At 43.8% G+C, this 24625-nt stretch overlaps 2 protein-coding genes across 4 annotated transcripts; both read left to right on the top strand.

Moving 5' to 3' along the window:
• The first annotated feature begins 623 nt into the window (after positions 1–623).
• Positions 624–6331, top strand: LOC141802727 (major histocompatibility complex class I-related protein 1-like). Its single transcript, XM_074686407.1, has 7 exons — positions 624–1035; positions 3661–3933; positions 4021–4311; positions 4463–4801; positions 5063–5188; positions 5553–5625; positions 5726–6331. Exons 1-7 carry the CDS (start codon positions 981–983, stop codon positions 5754–5756), a joined length of 1188 nt encoding a protein of 395 aa, XP_074542508.1. The 5' UTR covers positions 624–980; the 3' UTR covers positions 5757–6331.
• A 1884-nt stretch (positions 6332–8215) lies between these two features.
• LOC141802608 (ATPase family AAA domain-containing protein 2-like) lies at positions 8216–23830 on the top strand. Of its 3 annotated transcripts, XM_074686165.1 has the most exons (28): positions 8216–8588; positions 9345–9448; positions 9550–9578; positions 9739–9832; positions 10311–10383; positions 11277–11355; positions 11439–11564; positions 13160–13226; positions 13535–13621; positions 13969–14053; positions 14155–14270; positions 15607–15781; positions 15864–15952; positions 16026–16185; positions 16339–16429; positions 16509–16823; positions 16899–17016; positions 17149–17335; positions 19244–19429; positions 19506–19635; positions 19722–19918; positions 20009–20168; positions 20280–20402; positions 21515–21577; positions 22106–22480; positions 23005–23138; positions 23397–23525; positions 23614–23829. In XM_074686165.1, the coding sequence occupies exons 1-28, from the start codon at positions 8445–8447 to the stop codon at positions 23644–23646; spliced, it is 3669 nt and encodes a 1222-aa protein (XP_074542266.1). In that variant the 5' UTR covers positions 8216–8444; the 3' UTR covers positions 23647–23829. The 3 variants fall into 3 exon arrangements, with proteins under 3 accessions (XP_074542266.1, XP_074542265.1, XP_074542267.1); XM_074686164.1 differs by having other exon boundaries at positions 16509–17016; positions 23614–23830; XM_074686166.1 differs by lacking the exon at positions 22106–22480 and having other exon boundaries at positions 16509–17016; positions 23614–23830.
• The last annotated feature ends 795 nt before the right edge of the window (positions 23831–24625 follow it).

The following is a 24625-nucleotide window of genomic DNA, read 5'->3' as shown; positions in this document are numbered from 1 at the left end:
ATGAAACTTCATCGTCGCTGTCATAGTCACTCATTTTGAATTTCCTACACTGCCTCACAATCCTTAGAGTACAAACAAAAGAATTACGATACTTGATCAAACATACTCAAGGCTCGAAGCATAGCTTGTTTACATTCCCTACAGCTGAAAGGAGGAGGGGGACGGAGCGCACTAGCGTAAGGACACATGACCAGTTAGTTAGGTCCAGATAAATGTTTATATTTCCGAAGACTTAATGCGCTTAAAAAACATTTTATGTAGCGCACTCTTAAACTGTGGTGTCACTTTTTGATTTTAGTTCTTGTAGGCAGAGAAAATAGCCTTTGAATTTGGTACCGTCTGTCCCTGTTAGCGTCTATTTCCTCGTCACCATGGATTAAAGTTTGTGTCTTACTGAGGGAGAGGAGACAACTTTCTACTGTATCTAATGTCCTTAGTGGTCACATAGAGCTCATACAACCCCACTTCAAAAAAACTGAACTATCCCTTTAATAGACAGTAAATAATTTTACATTGTTTGTGGTAAAACAGGTAATAAGGTTACTTGGGAGCCAAAAGAGACAGAATTCCCATCTCTAGCTGCTATTACAGTGGCAGCTCACGCAGGCCGTTACCCTATCACAGCCCGTATCTCGTATTTTTACCCTCATCCTGTCTGTGGCCGTTTCTATGGCAACTCTGCCCCCCTCTGACTCCTACACCTCGCCCCTCCGTTTCCAGTGAACAGTTACTCTCACTTCTCTAAACATTGTGGTTTCCTGTGCATCTGCTAAGTACTTTCCACCCTTGGGGCCTGCTTGTCTCACAGGCCTGATTTCTGCTTCACCTCTGACAACCCAACCCTGTGGGTCCAGCAGAATCTGGGCCCACTTGGCAGCACAAACCAGTTTGGTCGTTTACAGTGTCTGGCTCCTCGGTTGATGGCACAGCCAAAGTTTGTGGACAGAAGAAGGAAGCAGCAGTGAAAATTTGGAGTGAAAATGTTTCTCATCACTGTGCTGGTCCTTTTGGGGACAGCTCTGACAGTCAACAGTGGTAAGTTTGAGTTTTTTGACACGTTTAAGTTGCTTTTTTAAAATCTAAAGTAAAAACTAAGAAGTCTTTAGGACAAGTGTTTTTTTCTTGCAGAGTGTATGTTCTGATGCCGGTGATGGGTCTGTGCTAACCACTGTTGTCAGGTCATCAAACTTTGAGAACAAACAAAGTTTAACGTCTCTACAGTTCAAATCTAAATAATCAAACAAGTCCCTTTCAGGTCCCTACAGAGCAGAAAATTTCTTTCTCAAGACCCGAAACAGAAATTTGGTGTCTTCCTTTGTATCTGACCATTCATAACCCTCCAATCACTGCTGTTGTTCTCCGTGGATAAACTTTAACAGCTGTGATCAGAGGATGAACATATGGAGGCAAGGTTAAAAAGCTGGAGACACTGACAAAGGTGAAAACTAAAGACATTTTCCCTGAAAGGACAAATTGCAGGCACATTTTTTTTAATTAACACTCAATATAGTCTGATAATGGCATTTAGAGGAAGGAGTGGCTGTTTTTGGTGTAGCTGTTTAAAACGCTCTTTTTTCAGCATTGCGTCGTAACAAAAGGGACTCATGTTCCTTTACTCCACTTAAGCCAATGTGAATAACAGGTTGTCATGACTGAGATGGGGCATTTCAGGTCTTGTTTTTTGTATTTTTTCCAAAGTATTATTTAATTTGACCGTTCATTAAGATGACTCAGATGTGTTTGGATGGATGGATGCTGAAATATTCGCTTAACAGGACATTGAGTCCACTTTTTCGGACTCGGTGAGTTAGCGTTCCTGCTCAAATTTGTTTCGTGCAGCTAACAAGACGGGACTTTATTTCAGCCCAAATGGGTGGTGCCCATTTTTCCACAGGAAGATTGATATGATGGAGTCTATTTTATAAAGTCTATGGATGGAGTTCAGGATGGGGAACAGGAGCCGGGTTCAGGCTACACTGGCATGGCTTCTGTCCCCTCAGACAACTCAGCAGCCTCCAGCCTGAGACGGCCAGTCCATTGTAGTTGGTGCTGCATTATTGAGGTGGTGATGCTGGGTATTTTGGCTTCCTCCAGAACGCTGATGTTTGTGTGCCTGTCCTCCCATTTGATCCTGAGTGCGTTTCTCTGGTGGTATTGTTCTGGAGCTCCCAGGTGCCTGCTGTATGTTGTCCAGGATTCTGCCCCGTACGGCAAGGTGGGGAGGACCACAGCCTTGTAGACCAGGAACCTGGTGTCAACTCAAAGGTATCGGTCTTTAAAGACTCTTTTCCGGAGTCTGGCGTATGATTCACCAGCACAGCTCAGGCAATGGTTGACCTCAGAGTCAATGTCTTCTTTGAAGGAGAGAAGGCTCCCAAGGTAGGGTGAGCGGAGTAGATCCTAAAGCGGGACGCTCAGTCGTGAATGTGGCTACCGAAGGGCTTTTTCTGCCTCAGTCCAAGAGTCCAATGATCATCCAACATCCACCACTTGATGTGCCAGCTTCCGGATTTCACGATCTGGCTTCGGTCACCACTTACTGGTAACCACAGGACTTTTGGCCCGGGATGTTGAGGTGGGTCCCCTGAACAAGACACCTGTGCGTGACTTTGTTTAGCGTGGGGAGCCTGGTGCACTGACAGCTACCACACGGTCCTTGACAGATCGGGGTCAGGGTCCAGTGGCATGGTGACCAAGACGACTGGTGACCCTATCTGCTGCAGCCTTCATCCGCCTCCCCAGCTGTCGTGATCCCCCCTGTTAGGTCAGCCATCATCCTCTGCCTGGTCCACTGTTGAGGTCTTCTCTATTAACCCATAGCTGGGGCTGTTTACCCACAACCGGGTCCGTAGGGCGTGTCCACACACAGGTGGGCCTACCTGCCACATCTCTGGGGCCCACTACTGCTCCAAGATCCTGCACAACTTAGCCTGGAACTACAAAGAACCAGTTTCCATGTGTAGCCAGGCTCACTTGGGATTAAATTCGCATATGGCTTGAGTCTGAGTGTTGACAGCCCTGCCCAATCCCTCGATGAGGTGCAGCTTGTTGATTGACAAGAGTATTGTCTGCGATAAATCAGGACACCGCCAACCCCAAACAGCAGAAAGCCTGTTATCATAAACCCAAAGACATCTTCGACATCCTCAACGGAAAGGATCAACAGGCATACGGTCCTAAACCTAAAGGTCGGTCCTAAAGTCGATCGTACATCCGTCAAACCTGGCTCCCCTTTGCCCAGTTTCCTTGTTGAGAAAATCTGATCAATCGAGAGACCGGCCGATCAAATCCATGCTGATGATTTTAGGTTTTGGATAGGATAAAAAGAGAGGCTCTGGTGGTTCAGACAGAGACAGACCAACAGCAAGCAGGGCCGATATGGAGGAAGGAGCTAGAAGACAAGCGTCTGCCTTGGTTGAAAGCAGAAAGAGTAAATCCATCCATCTATTTCCCGAACCACTTATCCTGTTCAGGGTCGCAGGTGGCTGGATTGCTACTTTTTCAATTAAATGCGCCAATTCATTATCAAAATTGTTGCTGATTCATGTATTATGAGTGGAAATGTGTTTGTTGTCGTATTGATTATCATGCAGGGGTAGGCTCGATCCAGGTGTTCCTCTGTCCTGTTGTCAAACATCTGTCTTTCTCTCTTCTACCCAGAGAGGCACAGCCTCACGTACATCTACACAGCCTTCTCCAAACCTCTCCAGCTCCCTGGCATCCATGAATTTACTGCCATGGGTCTGCTGAATGACAAGATGATCGACTACTATGACAGCACTCTGAAGAAGAAAGTCCCCAAACAGCCCTGGATGGCTGAGAGACTGTCTGCAGACTACTGGGAGAAAGGCACACAGTCCCGGCAGAGCAAGCAGCAGTGGTTCAAAGTCAACATCGACATCCTGATGACCAGGATGAGGCAGAACGACACAGGTAAGAACCATGAGCGTTCAGCCAACGATGAAATCAACTGTTACAGAAGAAACCTGAGCTTCATCCTGATCTCACCTCTGCTTTCAGACATCCACACTCTGCAGTGGATGCACGGCTGTGAGGGTGATGAGCAGCCAGATGGTAGCATCACGTTTCACAGCGGCATGGACAGGTACAGCTACGACGGAGAAGACTTCCTGTCCTTCGATGTTTCACATGAAATCTGGGTTGCACCGGTTCAGGCAGCAGAACCAACCAAGAGGAAGTGGGACAACGTCCAGGTCCTCAAAGAGTACACCAAAGGCTACCTGGAGAAGGAGTGCATGGAGTGGCTGAGGAAGTTTGTGGAATATGGAAACAGGGATCTCAAAACAGCCAGTACGTAAGATGTAAACTTCCTGTTTTCATTCCCAGGTCGTATTTGCATCATACTGGGTGGATCATCTCAGATATCATTTACGCCACGTCTTGTTTTGTTTTTGGAGCTGTAGATCAACACAAACTCACTCTACTGTTTCTCTCTTTGCAGAGAAACCAGAGGTTCATATGTTTGCCAAGAACACCAACGTTACAACAAACGTGGTTTTGACGTGCCTGGCCACAGGTTTCTACCCCAAAAACACCCACATGGTGATCAAAAGGAACGACCACGTTCTGGCACCAGAGGATGGACTGACATCCACAGGCTCTGTACCAAACCACGATGACACCTACCAGAGGAGAGACCGAATCGAGATTTTGCGTGAAGACTTGGTGACGTACACCTGTGAAGTGTCTCACGAAGCATCAAACTACAGTATCACCAAGACTAGCAGTATCACCAATGCTAGTAGCATCACCAATGCTAGCAGTACCACCACGACCTGGGGTAAGAAACCGCAGACTGTGTGTTTAATCCTTTAATGAGAGCCAATAACTCGCTTCATGAACACCCAAAGACGTGTAGCCAGTTCTGTTTGTCAGGGCAGTTCTCGATACTTGGGATCAAGTTACAAACACACCAAACAACCTGACCGCTCAATGACTTTCCTTTCCAACTCTACAAGTAATTCATTCACAAGAAAGACTTTGAAGATAGAAATGCTGCTGGAGGTGATCTGAGAGTAAAATGAGTGTTTTTCTGTTTTAGATAAGATACTTCCTCCTGAAGAAGACTCTGGAAACCTTGGACTGATCGTTGGCCGAGTGGCAGGGGTTTTGACCCTGATGATTGTTGGCATTGTGCTGTTTGTCCTGTGGAAGAAAGGCATTATTTGTAGGTGACTTTGTCCTAAAATATCCTTTTGACAAACCAGTGAGGAGGATTCCTTTTAGTATTTTACATATTATTGTATGTTTCATTCAGGAATATGCCTCTGAGAAAATTGAAATAGATATAACCTGAACCAGGAAAAAACATTTCACTCATGTGAGCATCAAATCATCTATACAAATGATGATTCGTTGTTCGTTTATTGATCTGAACTGGACGTGAAACCCCTGTAACTTGTGAGAGGGACAGTTTTGGGCAGGACATTATCCTTCTCTCTGTACCCCTTTTTTAATTCGCTGTAGCTCGCACATTTTTGACATCACAGATCGTGTTTCACCAACAATAATGAGATGTGTTTCTCTGACAGGTGGGTCCCTCAGTGGCAGTAACTCCCGTGCTTCCTGTAAGTATCTCTGTTGGCTGAAATCCACACAGAGCAGGTTTAGGACACTTTTTTGTCCGATGCCAGTTACACATTTATGAGAAGTTCATGTAAAGTAGCAGACGGGCTGTTTATAACAATATTTTTGTTTATTTCAGCAAACGAGGAAAGAGATGGAGAAACTCCTGAGTCCCAGCGTCTGGCAGAGTTATAGGAGAGAAATCTGGACTGATTCGTCTCCTGAAGCAGTTTTACTGATGAAATATGACTTTGCTGTGGTAGAAATCTAAAAGTGAAAATCAATCAGTTAATCAAAATGAAATCCCTGCCTGAGCCACTTCGAACAGTTGGAGCACTTTGTTGATGTAGGATCAGGAAGTAGTTCCCCTGCTCGACTGAATTTGATAAAACAATGTGAGAAGGGTTAGAAGGAAGTCTTTTGAGCCATTTTGTGTGACAAACTTTGCTAACATCTTTTTTTTACTCTTAAGCCTCGTGTATTTTAGTTTATGATATATTCACTGTCTGTGTGGGAAGATATAATGTAATGTTGATGTAACTTACAAGTTTTTTTTAAAGGTTTGTAAAGTTCTCTTTCAAATGGTCATTGCATTTTTGCCTCATGGGTGTTGTTCCTTTGAATCAAATCTGTTTGCACTGTTATTGTTTTTGCTAATTGATTTATAGGTCCTTGTACTGATTAAAATGAAGTAATGTATTGTATATTGTTGATAGTTTGACTTTGTATTGAAATACCTCTGCTTCTTAACTTTCAACTTCTGGGTGAAAAAAATCTGCATTAAATGATCTAATTATCAGCATATGTGTGAATTCAGAATTTCTTGTCTGGATTTTAAAGGAAAGAGTGAATGTTGTGACAGCATGCACTAAAGATTGAAAACTTTCATGAAAACTGAGTTCATGGTTTGAATTTATTTGTTTGTTTTTTTTATTTTAATTTTTGTTGTATTTCTACAAGATTTTGACATATGAAGATAAAATAAAGTTGTTTGTTTTTTTAAATGAATTTTTCAAACTTTATTTCTGTACGAACTTGTGTTTAACTTTGTGTAGAAATTCTCAAAATTGACCATTTTTAGGAAGAGGATTATTTAAACAAAGTTTAATTGAATTTCGACCGTTATGTGTATAGTGCATGGACTGTATATATATATATATATATATATATATATATATATATATATATATATATATATATATATATATATATATATATATATATATATATATATACACACACACACACACACACACAAGATAATAAACAATTATTAATAAAAATAAATAGAAAATAAAAAATATAAAAATATATTATGTTTTATCTTTATAATATAGATGTATTTTTTGCAGTCTATGGTATAGTTTATTTTTTATTTTTTTTTGTCAATATTAATGTCAAACAATATCATTGAAAGTATACATTTACAGAATTCAATAATATAACATTTCACAAGACAAAGGAAAAACATACGGAACATATGCCAGAGGAAAATGGATCAAATAAGAAAGAAATATAATACAAAGTCTTTTTTTTTTTCATTTAAAACAATGAAATAAATTTAAGCAATCAAGAGTCTTTATCGCTTTGGGGTTCAAAGAAGTCTGAATAGACTCAGCGTATTGTTGTAATTCTAAAAGAAACAGTTCAAAGAATGGCTTTTTAAAAGTGAATTTGCATTTATGAATATGAAATTCAGCGAAGATGATAAGTAAATTAATAATGTAAAATTCATTCTTTTTGGAACCACATACATTGTAGAAACCAAATAATATATATTAGTGTATATAAGAGCAAAGCCATTCAGGATATGTGATTGTGTACAATGTATAAAATTTTTCCAAAATGTCACTGAACAGGGGCATTTCCAAAAAAGATGAACAGTTGTTTCATTGTCCTGATGACAAAAAGAGCAGCTACAGTCAACGTCTTTATGAAGTGATTGTTTTGCAGGGTAGCAGCCGTGGAGAAGTTTGAAGCAGACGTCCCGAAGCTTGTTTGGTATGAGGTATTTAGAGGATAAAGTCCATACAGCAGTCCAGTTAATAACAGGCACAAATTGTCTCCAATAGTGAGTTACATAAGGCACGGTGGCAATGTCTTTCTGGAACAGAGATCTAATTTTTTGTTTCCTGAAGCAGGGCTAGACATAAAACACATTTTCCCTATATCAGTCTCTACTAAAGGAAGGGAGGAGGTAACAATCCTATCTTCCAAAGACTGAAGACTGCTTTTAGACAGCATCAAAACTCCTAGAGGAATTGCATCCATAACAATGGCATATTCTCTATGCCATCTAAGCTGATAAGAGGATACAAATTCTGAGTATGACATTAGATATCTCTCAGGAGTGAGCAGCTGTTTTACATTTATAATGTTATTTTCGTACCAGTTGGGAAAGAAAATACTTTTGTTTTTATAGAGAATGCTGCAATTGTTCCAAATTTGGAATGTATGTGGAGAAAATGAATGTTTACAAACAAGACACCATGCCAGGAGCGTCTGCTTGTGAAAGTTAGCTAATTTTATGAGCAGTTTATCAATAGATCTTCCTGTTTTGGTTTGCAATCGCTCCGTGCGTCATGACGTCATGAGGTGTTCGAACGTTTGCGTCCTCGCAGCTGCAGCAGGAGCAGGGTGACGGAGGCTTCTCTGTATCAGTTCATCAAGTGTGTGTGTTTGGGTGTGTTTAAGTTCCAGCTTCGCTCTCACACACGGAGCAGACGGTTGGTTCTGTCAGGAAAACAACGAGCAGGGTCTCCAGCGTGTTTCTCCCGCCGTACTCCGCTGTTTCTCTCCAACCGTCGCTGATATTTAACTGCTTGACTTAGCGGCTAGCAGTTAGCAGCGGCGTTACCATGGTGACGCTCCGCGGTAAAGGCAGAGGGGACGCGGACCGGAGCAGCGGGCCGTCACAGAGGCTGCACACACCGGCCAGGAGCTCTGAGACACCGCCGGGGAGTCCTCCAGAGACCCGGGGCAGGAGATCCGGGATCTGCAATGTGAGTCTTTGAAGTTTGGTTTCAAACTGAAGAACAAGGCTTCATGGAGATTTAAAGTTGTTTTTATAACAGTTAAAAAAACACAACAAATTTACCGCTTATAAAAGTTACCCGGATGTAGCTAGTTTTTATCGCTAATGTGCGGAGGAAATGCGTTTAATAATCAAAAAAACTGATCATACTCTTTATAATTAGCAGGAAGAAGCGCTTATCCACAGTTATTTTGTTATTATTACCCCAAATCTTAATTACAAATTATTAAGATAAAGATATAGTAACTGGAAACTGTTTTTACATTAATTTAACTCTTGTATGATCAAACAAATTTACCTACAGGTTCAAACTAAGTAACTGGTGATTCAATCATAATCTAAATATCCTTCTTGTGTAGCGTTGATGTGTTTACAAACTCAGCAAATATAAAATAATATAAAATAATAATAAAATTATTTAGTCAAGCAGTAGAGTTTTTCAGGATTAGGGTAGTAACATAATACGACTATTAAAAACTGCCTATAATCATATGAAAACAGTAAACAATTTTAGTTTATAGACAGGAAGAAAATACTGTAGGAATACAACTGGGGAGAAAATACCATTAGAAAAATATCACTAAATAAATACTATATATTTTTCATATAGAGAGATAAGATATGATGTGTTTGGAAACTGTGTCCACTTAAAGTGACAGTTTTTTTCATACCATACATGAATATTTTAAGATAAACTGTCTGAGCCATTGGACGTGTTTTTCAGGGATTAACCAGCGAAGATGAGGAGCAAAGCCACGCTGATTCAGAAACACATGATGAGGAGAAAGAGGAGGAGGAGGAGCAGAAATCACAGCGAGGCACCGTGAGGTCATAAATAAACTCATTTACAACCTCTTAACCTAATTTAAATCATGTTTATTAATTTATACAGACAGCTCCTCTCACTCAGTCTTTTTCTGGGGTCACAGGAAATCCAGGAGGAGTTTGGACATCTCAGGTGAGCACTGCTTATCTTAAAGAGTTTTTCAGCCTTACAGAGCAAAAGTTTGGATCCTAATGCACAAATTTCTGCAGCAAATTTCTGCAGCATTTTTTTAACAGCACATCATCTCAGGGTGGCATCATGTTTCACTGTGTGTGTTTTTGTGTGTGTTTAGACGGCAGGAGGAGCGGGCTGAGGAGAAGCACCCGTACGTCCAAACCCACCAGCAGATACCAGGCGTCCAACATGTTCGACGGCATCAGCAACAAGTGAGCAGCTGGACGACATGTTTCAGTCTCAGTTTCTCTCTCTCACCTCACAGCTTTGTTTTCTTTCTGTTTCAACAAACTCAACTCAACTTTAACAACAAGCACAGCTGAATAAAATTGACTCTTAAAGCTGTTTTTAAAGGCTGCTGTGTGACTTTCAGCTCCGCTTTGTTGGAGCACAGTTTCAGAATCACTGACAGAGAAAATCTCAGCTAAACGGATAAAAACGAGTTAATAATGATTTTAAACCTGGTTTTAAACAGATGAAAGAGGTCAGAGTGGCTTTTTGGTCCATTACATGTACAAGTTAATTGTCTCCGATGCTTTTATAGACACTTTTTTAATCAGCTTTGAAATACACTCTGCTATGATTAATGTTTGCTCGTCAGTATTTTTCAATCTTATTTCTTTCTGATGAATCTGATTGTTTTTCATTTCCTTCCCTCGAAACTGAATAATGATTTTGTTCTCTCTGCAGCCCGACCCGCTCCGTCATGAGCACGATGGACAACATGAGAAAGAAGCGACGGCTGAGCAACAACAAGGAAGGAGTGAGACATCTTTAAACTCATCTTTTCATAAGTTTCATCATCATTTTGGAAAGATTTGTGTTATTGCTCCGAGTTTTTAGAGTGTAAAGGTAACAAAAGTTGGGAAACAAAGTAATTTGAAGGTTGGCAGCATCTTAAAACATCACTGAATCAAACAGAACAGGCACGCGGTGAAGCTCCCCGTCACCGGAGCAGAAATCCTGGATGTAAACAGTATTTCTCAAACCGCAGCTCAGACCTTGTTTACACTTGACGTGCCTCTCAGCGAGGGGGCGGGGCTGACTCTCTTATCAGGCCGTGGTGAGGGCGGTGCACGCTGCTGCACCCTGCCTGGGTAAAATACCTCTATCAGCTGGCACCACATTGGAAAGCAGCCGGACCACGCAGAGCACCAGCCCCTGTTTTTATGTAAACAGACAAATCAGCTGATTTCTGTCAACATTACCAAAGAAAGCTGCAGTCAGTCTGAAGCACATCAAAACATCTCTTCATAGCTTAAAGAGGCAAACAGTATCATCAGCAAGCAGAGCAGCTACTTGTAGTTACCATTTAAAACATTAAAGAGGGGGTAGGCGATTTTTTTTATGTCTTTATTTTGTCCCTCTGGTGCCCCTGTAGTATCTGTACATGATTTACAGCTCATTAAAATTATCATTTTTTCCCTTTAGTGTTGAAGGAAACCTTCATTCCAGCCTCTGAAACACTTTAATCAGCTGCTGTCTCTTTAAGAGAACCCCCTGTCCCTCTGATTGGCCAACCCTCTGGATGCCTAAAACAGACAGATTTAGAGATTTCAACAACACATGAAGATATTTTTACAACGTGGGAAAGCAGAATACCCCCTCTTTAAACACATTTTCTTTAGCAGAGTTTTTCTGTTTGATAAATTACAGAAAATCTACTCCAAAGCCCAGAAGAGGAGAACCCCAGAACCGCCAGAGAGAGACCTCAGCGACAGCGAGGAGGATCAGGGTTCGTTCACACGTTCAGGAGGATTTAACCGTCAGAGGAAACAGACATTTAAGATTTCTTCTTCTTCTCTTTGGTATTTCCAGGTCCCGTCCCCGAGGAGGAGAGCAGACAGGAAGTGGCAGCAGGGGACGACAGCAACTGCAGCGTGGACGCAAACTTCGACGCCAAGCTGAGCCGAGCCTCGTCGCTGTATCAGGGACCGAGCAGCGGTCAGAGCCGAACCTCAGACACAGAAACATGAAGCGTTTCCTCGCAGAGACGTCGTCAGTTTGACAACAGATTGATTCAGAAGCTGTTTAAAGACTTTAATCTGGTTCAGGATGATCCAGTTTTGATCCTGTAATCCTATTTTGACTATCCAGGCCCAGGTAGTCCAGTCCACTTGAGTCCTGTTTTAATTAAAGTGAGTCAGGTGAGGTCAACCTGGTCCAGATTAAAGCTGTTACCCAATATGAAGTGCTCTATGTAATACAGTCTTTGTCCAGAGGGGGCAGCAAAATCCACACAAAATGAGTTCCTCATGACAGCTTTTGATTAAATACTTTGTTTTAGAATAGAATAGAATAGAATAGAACTTTATTGTAATTGTAAAAACTACAACGAAATTGAAGTTACAGCAGCGATCAAGAAAACCAAAGTAAGAAAGAGTACAGAAAGTGTAAAAAGCTCCATAATAAAATAGATGCTGACAGCTTGTCCATCATTGTCCAGTCAGCCAGCCTGCACCTCCACAGGGTCCAGGACTGAGCTTCTTCAGCAGTCTGTTCAGTCTCTGTCTCCTGGATCCTGTCTGCTCACAGCAGGTGAAGCTCTTCACATGTGGCCTTGGTGTCTGGTGTTAGCTCTGTTAGCCATGTCTGTGAATAGCATGATGCTACTCTGCCCTCTGGTATTCCCTCTGTTGCTGGGTTAGCACAGCTAGCTCGTCCATCTTATTGGAGATAGATCTTACGTTCCCAATAACGATGGATGGAAGGACAGGTCCATGTCGTCACTTCTTAGCTCACACCTGAGAACCAGCACATCGTCCTCACCTCCTTCTCCTCGCCTTGTGGGAAACATCTGGCCTAGCACCAGTTAGCGTTGACATTCTACAGGCTGCTAATAGCTGATTTCACATGTAAACAATACAGCCATGGTTACATGTAGGATCTCCAGACAAACACATGCGAAAAATAGTAAAAATTTCACTGAAGACACAAAAAGTTTGGTGTCCATGACCAACAAATGAGCCGTACAAAGTGATGATCCACTCCAGATACAGAGATGACGAAAAAGAGACAAAAAAATTACAAGAAACAGACAAAGATTAGAGAGCTGCTGCAAAAGGCAGCTATTTATTTGTATTTATAAAAAATATTAAATATTTATGATAATTTTATACATTATTATAAATATATGATATTATATTATATTTTAATTTGTTTTATTTTATTAATATATTCATGAAAATATTTAGATTGTTTTATTTCAAAATTTCTTTTTATATCCTTCAAATCTTTATTTCTATTTTGTTTCCTTTGAAACCAGAGCTAGTTAGCATTTTATGGTCACAATATGTGTTCAAACGTCTTAAAGTGGACAGTATCCTCCTGATATGATTTAAAAGTTTCCAACAATTAAAATTTAAGGTTTTGGGTTCCTTGATTTTGTTTTTAAGATTTGACCCAAACCTGAAGCTTAGATTTGATGACTTTATTATTATTATTATTTTGATAACTTTTGATCGGCTGATCCTCGCTGTGTTTCAGTCTGAGTTTGTCGATTTTAAGCTGTTTTTTTTTTTTTGTCTCTTTGTTTTCAGAGTTTCCAAAAGGGACGTTCAGGATCAGCGCCTCGGGACCAAACACAACGCGCAGAGGAGCGTTCAGGTCAGACACGCCATTTTTTATTTCTGCCTTTACTGTGAATACAGGTTTAACAGATGTTTTTACACCCTGTTCATAGTTTTCTCTCCCTGACGTTCTGAGAAACGTTTGGTTCAAACAAACGACAAAAGTGTTGTGCAAAGAGCAGCTGATGGATGATAAAAGCTAAATGCAGCTTTATTTTTAATTATTCAAAATGTTTTAATTTTATCCTGGTTGTTGTTTTTTTGTCTCAGAAGGAGAGTAACTATCTTGTCTTTTGGAAAGATTTATTAATTTTTGATCTCTTCTTTTTTTATCTTCGTCACCAGAGCCACAAAGAGCGTCTGGTCCAATCAGTCTGATGACGATAACGACTCAGACGAAGACGTTCAAAACACGGAGAAAGTTCCTGAAAGGTCAGTTTGAGGAGGAGGAGGAGGAGGAGGACAGAAGTGAAACAATCATTATTAAGTTTTAAACACAAAAAAATAGCTTCTAAACGACAGCAGAAGGTGGCGCCCCCTGTGGACAGATGGAGAACCTACTCTGACCACCACATTGAAACATCTTGCTGCTGACGGCCTGATTCACCAAACTAGATCCTTTTAATGTGTGTCAGTGAGTTTTCAGACTCAGAAAGAGTAGGGATGATGATCTGAACAGTTCATCTCGATAATCAAAAGAAAAAGTAATGAAATGACTCAGAGGCGTCTCAGTGTCGGAGCTGATCTCTTCACGTGTTTCATTTTGCTCCCTCCTCCAGCTGCCGCCCGCTCGGGACTCGCAGAGATAAGATGAGTTCAGGAGCTCGCCTGGCTGACATCGACCCCATGACCATCGACCAATCAGTGAGTTCCAGCTCATCCGTCAGCATCCAGCATGCTCATGTCTGTGATTGAAAGGGAATAACTAACAGCCGAATCCTACTTCCTGCTTCCTGTTTCCTCAGGTGGGCTTTGAGAGCATCGGCGGTCTGTCGGGTCACATCTCAGCCCTGAAGGAAATGGTCGTCTTCCCTCTCCTCTACCCCGAAGTCTTCGACAACTTCAAAATCCAGCCTCCGAGGTGACGAAAGCACAGATCGTTCTCGTTTCTACAGAGGTTACACACTCTGGAGGAAAACAGTCGACTAAAAACACAGCTGTCAGAAGTTATGAAACATTAAAACCACAATTAGACATTAATTTATAAACTGTGTATCTAGAAAACACCAAGATCCATTTTAGTCTAATCATCTCTGAAGCATAAAATACCTTTGTTTTAGAGAAAAAAACTTAACTTTACAAGGAGCCATTCAGCCTCAGCTCACTGGGATAAAAAGTAATTCAGAAGCTATTAATATCTACTTAATCTTCACAATAAAGACAATACAGTGAATAAAAATCTATACATTTTTTTTAAATCTAAATGGTTATCTATACAAGAGGCTTTTAGAATTTATAAAATTGAACATGTGATGTCTTTGTTTTTTTTATTTTTGAAATATCTGCAACAATTTTTAAAAGTTGAGTTATTTAAAAAAATTTAAAAAAAAAAACAAATAACAGAAAAATGTGGAAATTGCAAAATCAGTAATGCTTTTGAAAAAAAAAAATTTTTCAAAGATCTCAAAATATTTGAAAAAATAATTCAAATAAATAAATCTGCAAATATTTAAATAATTTCGCAATGTCAGAAAATTGTGAAATCAAATTACAAAAATTTGTAGAAATTTCAAAATTAGACAAACTTGAAATTTTTTTAGAAATTTCAAAAATATAAAAAAGTTATTAAAAAAAATCAAAATTTGCAAATTAACATGAAATATAAAAAATCACAATTTTTTAATTCCGAATATTTGAAATTTTTTCGAAGATTATGAAATTAAAATAATTGGCACAAATTTTTGACAATTTTGAAATTTTAAAAATGAAAAAAAAAAAAAAAAAATGTGTTGAAATTTCAAAATTAGAAAAGTCCCAAAGATATTGCAAAATATGAAAAATATGGAATATTTTTGAAATTTGCAAATTAAGAAAATGGAAAATTTCAAGTTTGCAAAAGTTACTTTTTGATTCCATAAATTTGCAAATATTTTGGAAATAAAGAAAACAAAATAATTTGCAAAAATGTTAAGTTTTTTGAAAGAATTCTTGAATTTGATCATATATTTTGATAATATTGCGCAACTTGTGCCACATATCAACATGTTTATTAATCTGGTACGTTGTCAGTTAAATGAATCCATCCACACAGAGTTTAAATCTGTATTTTCTTCCAGATTAGTCTGTTTGTAGATGTAGTTATCTTCCCAGGGCTGTAAAACTTGAGGTTGGCGTTGAATTAAATGTTCCATGTTTTAGTGACAGACACTTTTTAATCCAGGAAAATCGTAAACTGTAGTTTTTCTGTCTCCCTCCAGGGGTTGTCTCTTTTACGGACCTCCAGGCACGGGGAAAACGCTGGTGGCTCGGGCGCTGGCCAACGAGTGCAGCCACGGGAACAGGAAGGTGTCGTTCTTCATGAGGAAGGGCGCCGACTGCCTCAGTAAGTGGGTTGGCGAGTCCGAGCGGCAGCTGCGTCTTCTGTTCGAGCAGGTAGAGTAACGCACACACACCTGAACGCTCCGCTTTCTGAACGGATCAGAGCGTTTAGAGTCAGCGTCCGTGTCGTCCTCAGGCCTATCAGATGCGTCCCTCCATCATCTTCTTCGATGAGATCGACGGCCTGGCCCCGGTCCGCTCCAGCAGACAGGATCAGATCCACAGGTCAGACAGGAAGTGATGATCAGAGATGAAATCTTTAACGGACGAGTCGCTCACTTTGTTTCCTCGCCCTCAGCTCCATCGTGTCCACGCTGCTCGCTCTCATGGACGGCCTCGACAGTCGCGGGGAGGTCGTGGTGATCGGGGCCACGAACCGTCTGGACTCCATCGACCCGGCGCTGAGACGCCCCGGACGCTTCGACAGAGAGTTCCTCTTCGGACTGCCCGACAGAGAGGTGGCGTTGGTTTTATCCGATGACCTTAATTCAGTCAGGGTCGTTTCTGTGTTTACGATCACATGATTATCCTGAAGTTTAGAGCAGAAACAGGAAGTTGTTGAGTTTTAAATCCTGACTTCCTGTGAGTGAAACGAGCTGTTCCTGTGTCAGTCTCGCAGAGAGATCCTGAAGATCCACACGCTGCGCTGGAGACCTCCCCCGTCTGACGACTTCCTGGATGAGCTGGCAGAGAAATGTGTCGGTAAGAGAGGCTTCGTTTCCAAAAATGCTCCACGCAGAAATATTTCTGCTGTCACTGACTCTCCTTACCTGTCCGTCAGGTTACTGCGGTGCCGACATCAGAGCGGTGTGCACCGAGGCGGCGCTCTGTGCCCTGCGGCGCCGCTACCCTCAGATCTACAGCACCTCCCAGAAGCTCCTCCTGGACGTCTCCTCCATCGCCGTCAGCAGCTGCGACTTCGTGGCAGCGATGAGAAAGATGACGCCGGCCTCTCACCGCCTCGCCACCACGCCAGCCAAACCGCTGTCGGCCGTGGTTCAGCCGCTGCTGGGCGGCGCCCTGCGGGACGTCCTGGAGGCTCTGCAGAGGCTGTTCCCTCACGCCGAGCAGGGGATGAAGAGGAAGAGGGAGCCAGGTGAGGCAGAGGTGAGCGCTCGCACACGTCGACTGACTGAAACGTTTAATCGTCTGTTTCCTTTCTTCACGTCAGATCTGACAGCCGGCGTCCTCGATGACGGGCTGATGTGTGGAAAAGACGCAGACCTCTGCTCGACCAGCATCTCCGTTCCCTCCACCTCCAAGAGCCCAAAGTTCCTGCACTTTGCCAGGTGAGTCCGATCAGTCTGCACCTGTCAGGAGGAGGACACCCTGATCCTCCTCCTCCTCCTCCTTAACAACCAGGGGGAGGAGCTGAAACAGGAAGTAGTTCACCCGCCTCGCTGCTCTCCTTCTCTCTATAGGAGCGCCGTCAGACACCCGACGTCCCACCGCCCTCGGCTGCTCCTGGCAGGTCGTCCAGGTGCAGGTCAGACCTCTCACCTGGCCCCGGCGGTCCTGCACGCCTTGGAGCGTTTCACCGTCCACAGCCTGGACTCGGCCGTGCTGTTTGGAGTCAGCAGCACGTCCCCGGAGGAGGCCTGCGCTCAGGTGGGTCCTCATGAACCTCTGAGTCCCTGGTTACCATGGTGATGGGAGCTACACTCAAGCACCAGTCCTGTTTATAACCTCTGTAGGGAACCCTAATGCGGCCACACCAAACGCGAATTGGCGGCGCGATTACATACAAAGTCAATGCAAAGACGCGTTTAGCCGCCGATTTGCCTCGGGCGGCGCGATTCGCGCGTTTGGAGCGTTCACGCGTTTGGGCGGTAGACGCGAATTCGCTCGAGTTCAAAATATTCCCCCACGACGTCATTGTTTTGACGACGTTGGGGGGCAACTGCCGCCTGCTCCGGCTCCAACTCCGCCGGAGGATGGAGGAGAAAACAATCTGTGCGGTGTGTCATCATCCAGAGTTATACGATACGACGTGTGTACTCTACAGAGACCGGAAAAACAGGAGCAGGCTTGGTTGAAAGTCTCTGAGGAGACAGGTTTTGAATGTAAGTTCTGTAAACATTCGTTCCCAGCTGGATTTGCTGCACGGGTCATCACTGAGTCCGACTGTGTTTTCCTCAGCAGAGTTTTGAGCCTGATAGAGAGGAGGGAGGAGCGGGACAGGGGCAGAGCCAGGGAAAAGATGGAAGTTCTCTGTGCTCCTCTCTTTCCTCCACCCCTTCATTATCCCCAGGGAGACCTCCGGGAACATGGGTCGGGGGTTTGGGTGGTCGGGGGTTCGGGTGGTCGGGGATGAGATCGCTGGGAACAGCCAAGCAGGGCTGGTGGATTACCAGGGAGAGGCAGCAGGCATTGATTGTGATCTCCAAAGCTTTCACACACTCTCCTGTCATGCTTTGGAAACCACAGCTCATTGTTTTTCAGATGCTCTTTTGGACTTTCGGTCTTTAAATGAACGAGCTCTCTACTCCGCATGCGCAGTACCGCGCGTTCGCGTGTTCGCGCCTCAGCTTGTCAAAAAGGTCCAGCGGCGAGACTCGGGCGTTCACGCGGCGCGTGACAGGCCATTCGCGCGAGTAAATTCGCGTGTTCGCGTTTGGTGTGGCCGCGGCCTAACCCTCATGACATCATCGTGGTGATGGATCATTTCCATTCATTTCAATGGGCCTAAAAATGTGGAAAATGCTGAATATTTAAAACAGTACAAAGGTTAAAAGTTTGAATCATGCACAAACGATTATCCTGAACACTCTCAACATTTTTAGATGTAATCAGTGAAAATCTGGGAAAATTTGTAAGAGGAGTAGCGAGCCAAAAAATGTACAGGAGAAAAAGTGGAAACATAATAAAGTCAGATTCCTATATGTTGATCTTAATCTTCCTCCATCTGGTGCCTCTTTGAGTTTTTGTGTGTTACGCAGATGTTGTGTTGGATCCAAAGTTGCTTTTGAAAACATCTGAGACACGCATTTATATAAACCAACCACTGGGGGCAGCGCACCAGCACCTCCTGCACGCGTGGTAGAAAAACTGCTCCAGCTCCAGCAGCTGTTTGTAATCAAAACTTACATTTATTTTTTCATTTTAACCTAAAATATGCAAAAAAAAATCCCTGATAATTAAGCTTTAAGCACAAACTGTGACTTTTCATCATGTTTAACACGCGTCAAGTTGAATTAAAGAAAAAACAAATGATGAAATGTAGAGATGAAGATGAGAAAGTGGAAACAATCTGAGCTCCAGGTTCTCTGGTGACATCTAGTGGTAACATACGGTTATTACATCAATGTTAAAACCACTCTGGGAGACTTTAAACAGAATTTCTAAAGACAGAAAAGAAAGAAACGTCTACAATAAAGTTAATTTTGTCCATCTTTATGACACCGTCTGTGCTCAGAGGACAGATTTTTTTTTTAAGTTACTTCCTGTGTGCCGTGCCTCCTTTGCTGCGTCCTCTGAGGGGAGTTTCTGTGTGAGCTAAAGGTGTTTCCTCCTCAGGTGTTCATCGAGGCCAAGCGGACGTCTCCCAGCATCCTCTACCTGCCCCACGCCCAGCAGTGGTGGGACACGGCAGGCCCCGCGCTGAGAGCCTCCTTCCTCAGCCTCCTGGACAGCATCCCCTCCTTCTCCCCCATCCTGCTCCTCGCCACCTGCAGCGTCAGCCGCCAGCAGCTGGACCCGGAGGTGAGACGCCCCGCCCCCTCTGTGTTAGAGACAGACAGGAAGCACAGACGTGTAATCTGACTCCTCCTCCCCTCAGGTCCAGTCTCTGTTCCAGGAGGAGCATGGGGAGGTCTACACCGTCAGCGCTCCCACCCGGCAGGAGAGGACCGACTTCTTCCAGGACCTTATCCTGAACCAGGCGGCTGAGGCTCCGCCAAAGACCGCAGGTGAGTGACCTGCACAGGCCGGATCCTTCCTGTCAAGAAGCCAAACCATGTGTCTGACTCTCCTGACCTCCTTCTCCTCCCCTCAGTGACCCAGGCCGTGGAGATTCTCCCCGTCGCTCCCATGCCTCAGCCTCGCCGGCTGCCAGACGATGAGCAGCGCCGTCTGGAGGAGCAGGAGGAGGACGTGCTGCGGGAGCTCCGCCTCTTCCTGCGCAACGTCACCGAGCGTCTGTCTCTGGACCGACGCTTCAAGGCCTTCAGCAAACCGGTGGACATCGAGGAGGTCGAGGACGTTCACGTATGACCTCATCAGGTTTCTGTTTGTGACACGAGTCCTGAGGAGTGACCCGCTCTGTGTCTGCGCCTCCTGCAGGTTCCTGACTACCTGCTGGTCATCAGGAGGCCCATGGACCTGTCCACGCTGCTCACCAACATCGACGAGCACAAATACCTCACCGTGGGAGAGTTCGTGGCCGACGCAGACCTCATCTGGCAGAACGCGCTGGAGTACAACCCCGACAGTGACCCCATGGGTGAGACGACGACGTCACCATCAGGAAAACAGAGAAAAGGAAAGTCACGGAGGTTTGTGTAACCATGAGTGTGTGTGTGTCTGTGTGTGTGTGTGTGTGTGTGTGGGGCAGACCGTCACATCCGGCACCGTGCCTGTGCTCTGAAGGACACGATTCGCGCCATCATCAGAGACGAGCTGGACGAAGACTTTGAGAGGGAGTGTGAGGAGATCAGAGAGTCCAGGATCAGGAGGGGTGAGACCACACTGACAGGTCCTCATGTCTGTGAGTCTGAGTCTGTCTGTGAGTCTGTGTTTATCTGTAAGTATGAGTCTGTGAGTCTGAGTCTGTCTGTGAGTCAGAGTCTGAGTCTGTCTGTGAGTCTGTGTTTATCTGTAAGTATGAGTCTGTGAGTCTGAGTCTGTCTGTGAGTCAGAGTCTGAGTCTGTCTGTGAATCTGTGTTTATCTGTAAGTATGAGTCTGTGAGTCTGAGTCTGTCTGAATTTCTGTCTGTGAATCTGTCTGTTTTTCTGTCTGTCTGTGAATCTGTCTGTGTTTCTGTCTGTGTTTCTGTCTGTCTGTGTTTCTGTCTGTTAATCTGTGTTTATCTGTAAGTATGAGTCTGTGAGTCTGAGTCTGTCTGTATTTCTGTCTGTCTGTGTTTCTGTCAGTCTGTGTTTCTGTCTGTGAGTCAGTCTGTGTTTCTGTCTGTCTTTGAGTCTGTCTGTGTTTCTGTCTGTTAATCTGTTTGTAGTTGTCTGTGTTTCTGTCTGTCTGTGTATCTGTCTGTATTTCTGTCTGTCTGTGTTTCTGTCTGTCTGTAAGATTGTCTGTTAATCTGTCTGTGTTTCTTTCTGTGTCTCCGAATCTGTCTGTGTTTCTGTCTGTCTGTGTTTCTGTCTTTCTGTCAGTCTGTGTTTCTGTCTGTGTTTCTGTCTGTCTGCGTTTCTGTCTGTGTTTCTGTCTGTCTGTGAGTTTGTCTGTGTTTCTGTCTGTCTGTTAATCTGTTTGTTTCTGTCTGTGTTTCTGTCTGTGTTTCTGTCTGTGTTTCTGTCTGTGTTTCTGTCTGTGTTTTTGTCTGTCTGTGTTTCTGTCTGTCTGTGTTTCTGTCTGTGTTTTTGTCTGTGAGTCTGTCTGTGAATCTGTCTGTGTTTCTGTCTGTCTGTGAATCTGTCTGTCTGTCTGTCTGTGTTTCTGTCTGTCTGTGAATCTGTCTGTCTGTGTTTCTGTCTGTGTTTCTGTCTGTCTGTGTTTCTGTCTGTCTGTATTTCTGTCTGTGTTTCTGTCTGTCTGTGTTTCTGTCTGTGAATCTGTCTGTGAGCCTGGCACACAGATAAATTTTGATAAAAACTTGTTCCTGTTTCAGCGTCTTCATGTGGAGCAGACTCAGACACTGACGGCTCAGCTCTGTGTCCAAACGGCTCAGGAGGTGAGTTCACTCTGACAGGATCAGGAAGTCATCTCTGGCTTTTATTGTGAAAGTCTGGAGGCTCAGAAAGAAAAACAAACAATGTCTTCATAGTGTTTAAAATGTTAACACACAGAGAAGATGGTGCGTGAGTCTCATGTGCTGAGGATGTAACTTTTTTAATCCAAGTCAAACTTTTCTTTCTTATCAATGTGTTTCGTGTCAAACGTCTTACTTCATAAGGAACTCTTTTAGAAAATAACAATGTTTAAGATGTTTTTTTTGGATTTGGTTTTTGCGGCTGAGATAAAAAGTCTAAGTCCTGCCACAGAAAGAGCGAACAGCGCTGAGGTTTCACGGACAGGAAGCTGCAGTCAGAGCGAAGAGCAGAGAGAGGAGAGGAAGAGAAAGAGCAGTGATGAAATCAGAAAGTCAAGAGAGGAGGAGGAGGAGGAGTTCAAGTAGAGAGATGAAGAGGTTTGAGAGCTCTCAGCATCCTTCAGCTCTGACTTCCTGCTCCTTAACCCTCCCTCCCCCGTTTCTCCGCAGCGCGTAAGAAGAAGCGTTACAAACGACCCAGGAGGTCCAAGTGGAGCCGGGGTATCATCCAAAAACCAAAGAAGAAGCCAGCAGTCCCTGTCTCCTCCTCCTCCTCCTCCTCGTACCTCTCCACCTCCTCCTCCTCCTCCTCCCTCTCCTCCTTGTCCAGTTTGAGCAGCAGCGTGTCTGACCTCTCAGAGAGCAGCTCTGACGAGCAGAGCGGCGCCCCGGCCTCCAACGGGCATCAGAGCGCGTCTAACGGCGTCCTCGTGAACGGACTCCACCGACCCAGGCCCGGCAGCATCCTCAGGACTCAAAGCCAGACCTCTAAGACCCCGCTGACCCAGAAGAGGGCGGTGAACAGGGTTTGTCTGAGGATAACAGGTCTGTATGTGTGGCAGGAAGTGGCGTGCTCGTGGCTCTGCTGCTGCCGCTGCTTCAGACGCAAAGTGACGAACTGAAAGTCAAACTGAGAGACGCTTCTGCTTCTGAACCAGCTTCAACTCACAGGACCAGAGCTGAGCCAGACGCTCTGGTTTTAACATCACAGTAATCTACTTCACAGGGAGAGGTTTGCAGCGTGTTTAAAGAGGGGGTATCCAGCTTTTTTTAATCCTTTAAATATTTCCCTCAGCTCAGAGTAACTCCTCCTCTCTCTCTCTGGTGTTTTATTAACCTTTATTTCAGCTTCTGTCAGGAACTCTTTGTTTGAGCTGCTGTCTCTTTAAAAGAACCCCCTTTCCTCTGATTGGTCGGCTTATTGGAGGCAGATCTCTGATTGGTTGACAGATTCAGGGATTTCTTCGTGGTATTTTCTGCTTCCAGCGTCTCTAACATCAGCTCAGCTGCTCTCCATCTTTCTGAATCTTCACTTCTCACAGAAACATCTTCCTCCTCCTCTTCCTCAGAGAAGCGTCAGGAAGCCGACAGCAGAGCCAGCCGCGCCGCCTTCGAGCAGATGCAGATGTTAGGGAAAGGCAGATCTGAGGAGACGCTCGAAGTGGGAACGCCGCCGCTGGTCGTCGATCACAGCAAGCTGAAGGTGAATTTAATCCTAATCAGTTGATCATCGTCTGACGATGACGTGAGCCAGATTATAATCCGTAAACAGAGAACAGTGTGTGTCACTGACGCAGAGACAGAGAAAAGAGACAGTTAGCATCAGAGCCTTTCAGCGGCTCACATCAGACGTGTCGTCACGGTGAATCTGTGCCACAGACGTGGAATGACGGCAGCTCTGAAGCTCTGATTAACGTCTGTAAGCTGTGTGTGTGTGTGTGTGTGTGTGTGTGTGTTTCAGGAGCTCCTCAGCAGAGCCGTGTCTCAAACAGACGGCGTGGAGGTGGAGCCTCTGGAGAAGCTGTACGCTCTGCTGGCTCAGAGCATCTACAGACACAGACACAGCTACAACAAGAGCGAGCTCCTGCAGGTACACACAGACTCTCTGGACTTCATCACACGCTGTTTACACCTCGCTCAGTCATAACCTCCCTCCTCTTCCTCGTTTCTGTTCCCAGGAGATGAGGAGAGAAATCGACAGCTTCTCGTGATCTCCTGCTGACGACCTGCTGAATAAAACCTCAGAGCATTAAACGCCTCATTTTAAAGACACTCCGTTTGATTTTATTTATTGCAGAGTTTATATTTGATCATTTTTATCTATTTATACATGTGAGATTATTAGAGAGCAATCCTATAACCATGCAGTATTACCGATTTTAAACTAAACATGATTAAAGTTGCTGCTGACGCTTCATGTATCACTGTGTGTGTGTGTTTGTTTTCTGTTCAACAACTCCTCAAACCTCCGTCACCTTGAAGACGTTTGGAACAACGTGTTCAAAAAGTCACGCGAGGTTTCAGTGAGATCAACTCCAGGTTTGTTCAAATTATGACATCACAAGTTGGTGGACTTCCTTAAAAGGGCAAATTTGACTTTGTACTCTTTTCTGTTCTAGAATGCTGGGTGGCTTCTGGAATGCTTTGAGTCTTCTTAAAGAGACAGTTCACTGCAAAACTGGAATCTTATCAAGTGTTTTTGTCTTATTTTCAGTAGAAAATGTCTTTTTGGATTTAATCTGAGCCATATTCACCTGAGCAGTCCATAAAAATGTCTCGTTAAAAACAATCTACCAATGAAACAAGACAAAAGTTAGTTGTTTTAAGACATTATTCTAGTTTAAAGCAAAGTTTTCTTGTTCATTGAAAAAATGAGCATTTGATAGACCTGATGGCCACCTTGAATTTTTATGTGTCTAAAGACTATTTTCTGAAGAGTGGCCCCAAGAGAGAGTCTGTGCCTGATTTCATGCTGCATCACCATGTGCAGGCTCCTCTGGGCATGCGCAGTTATCTGCTGCTCTGTCAGTTAAAGCAGAATATTAAAGTTTTTACGAATTCTAAAGAGACTTGAAAACACTTTGAACTCCTCAGCTCTGTGTTCCTGGAGGAGCAGTGAAGGAGCGAGTACACGGCCTTCTTCACTCTGAGAGGGAACACAGTTAGAACACGCTCCTGTGGGCTGTCTAT

The sequence above is a fragment of the Halichoeres trimaculatus genome, unplaced genomic scaffold (assembly GCF_033239565.1).
Source record: "Halichoeres trimaculatus isolate MK-OKI-2021-1 unplaced genomic scaffold, fHalTri1.1 fHalTri1_scaffold_14, whole genome shotgun sequence".
Classification (NCBI taxonomy): Eukaryota; Metazoa; Chordata; class Actinopteri; order Labriformes; family Labridae; genus Halichoeres; species Halichoeres trimaculatus.
This window is presented reverse-complemented; position numbering and strand designations above follow the sequence as displayed.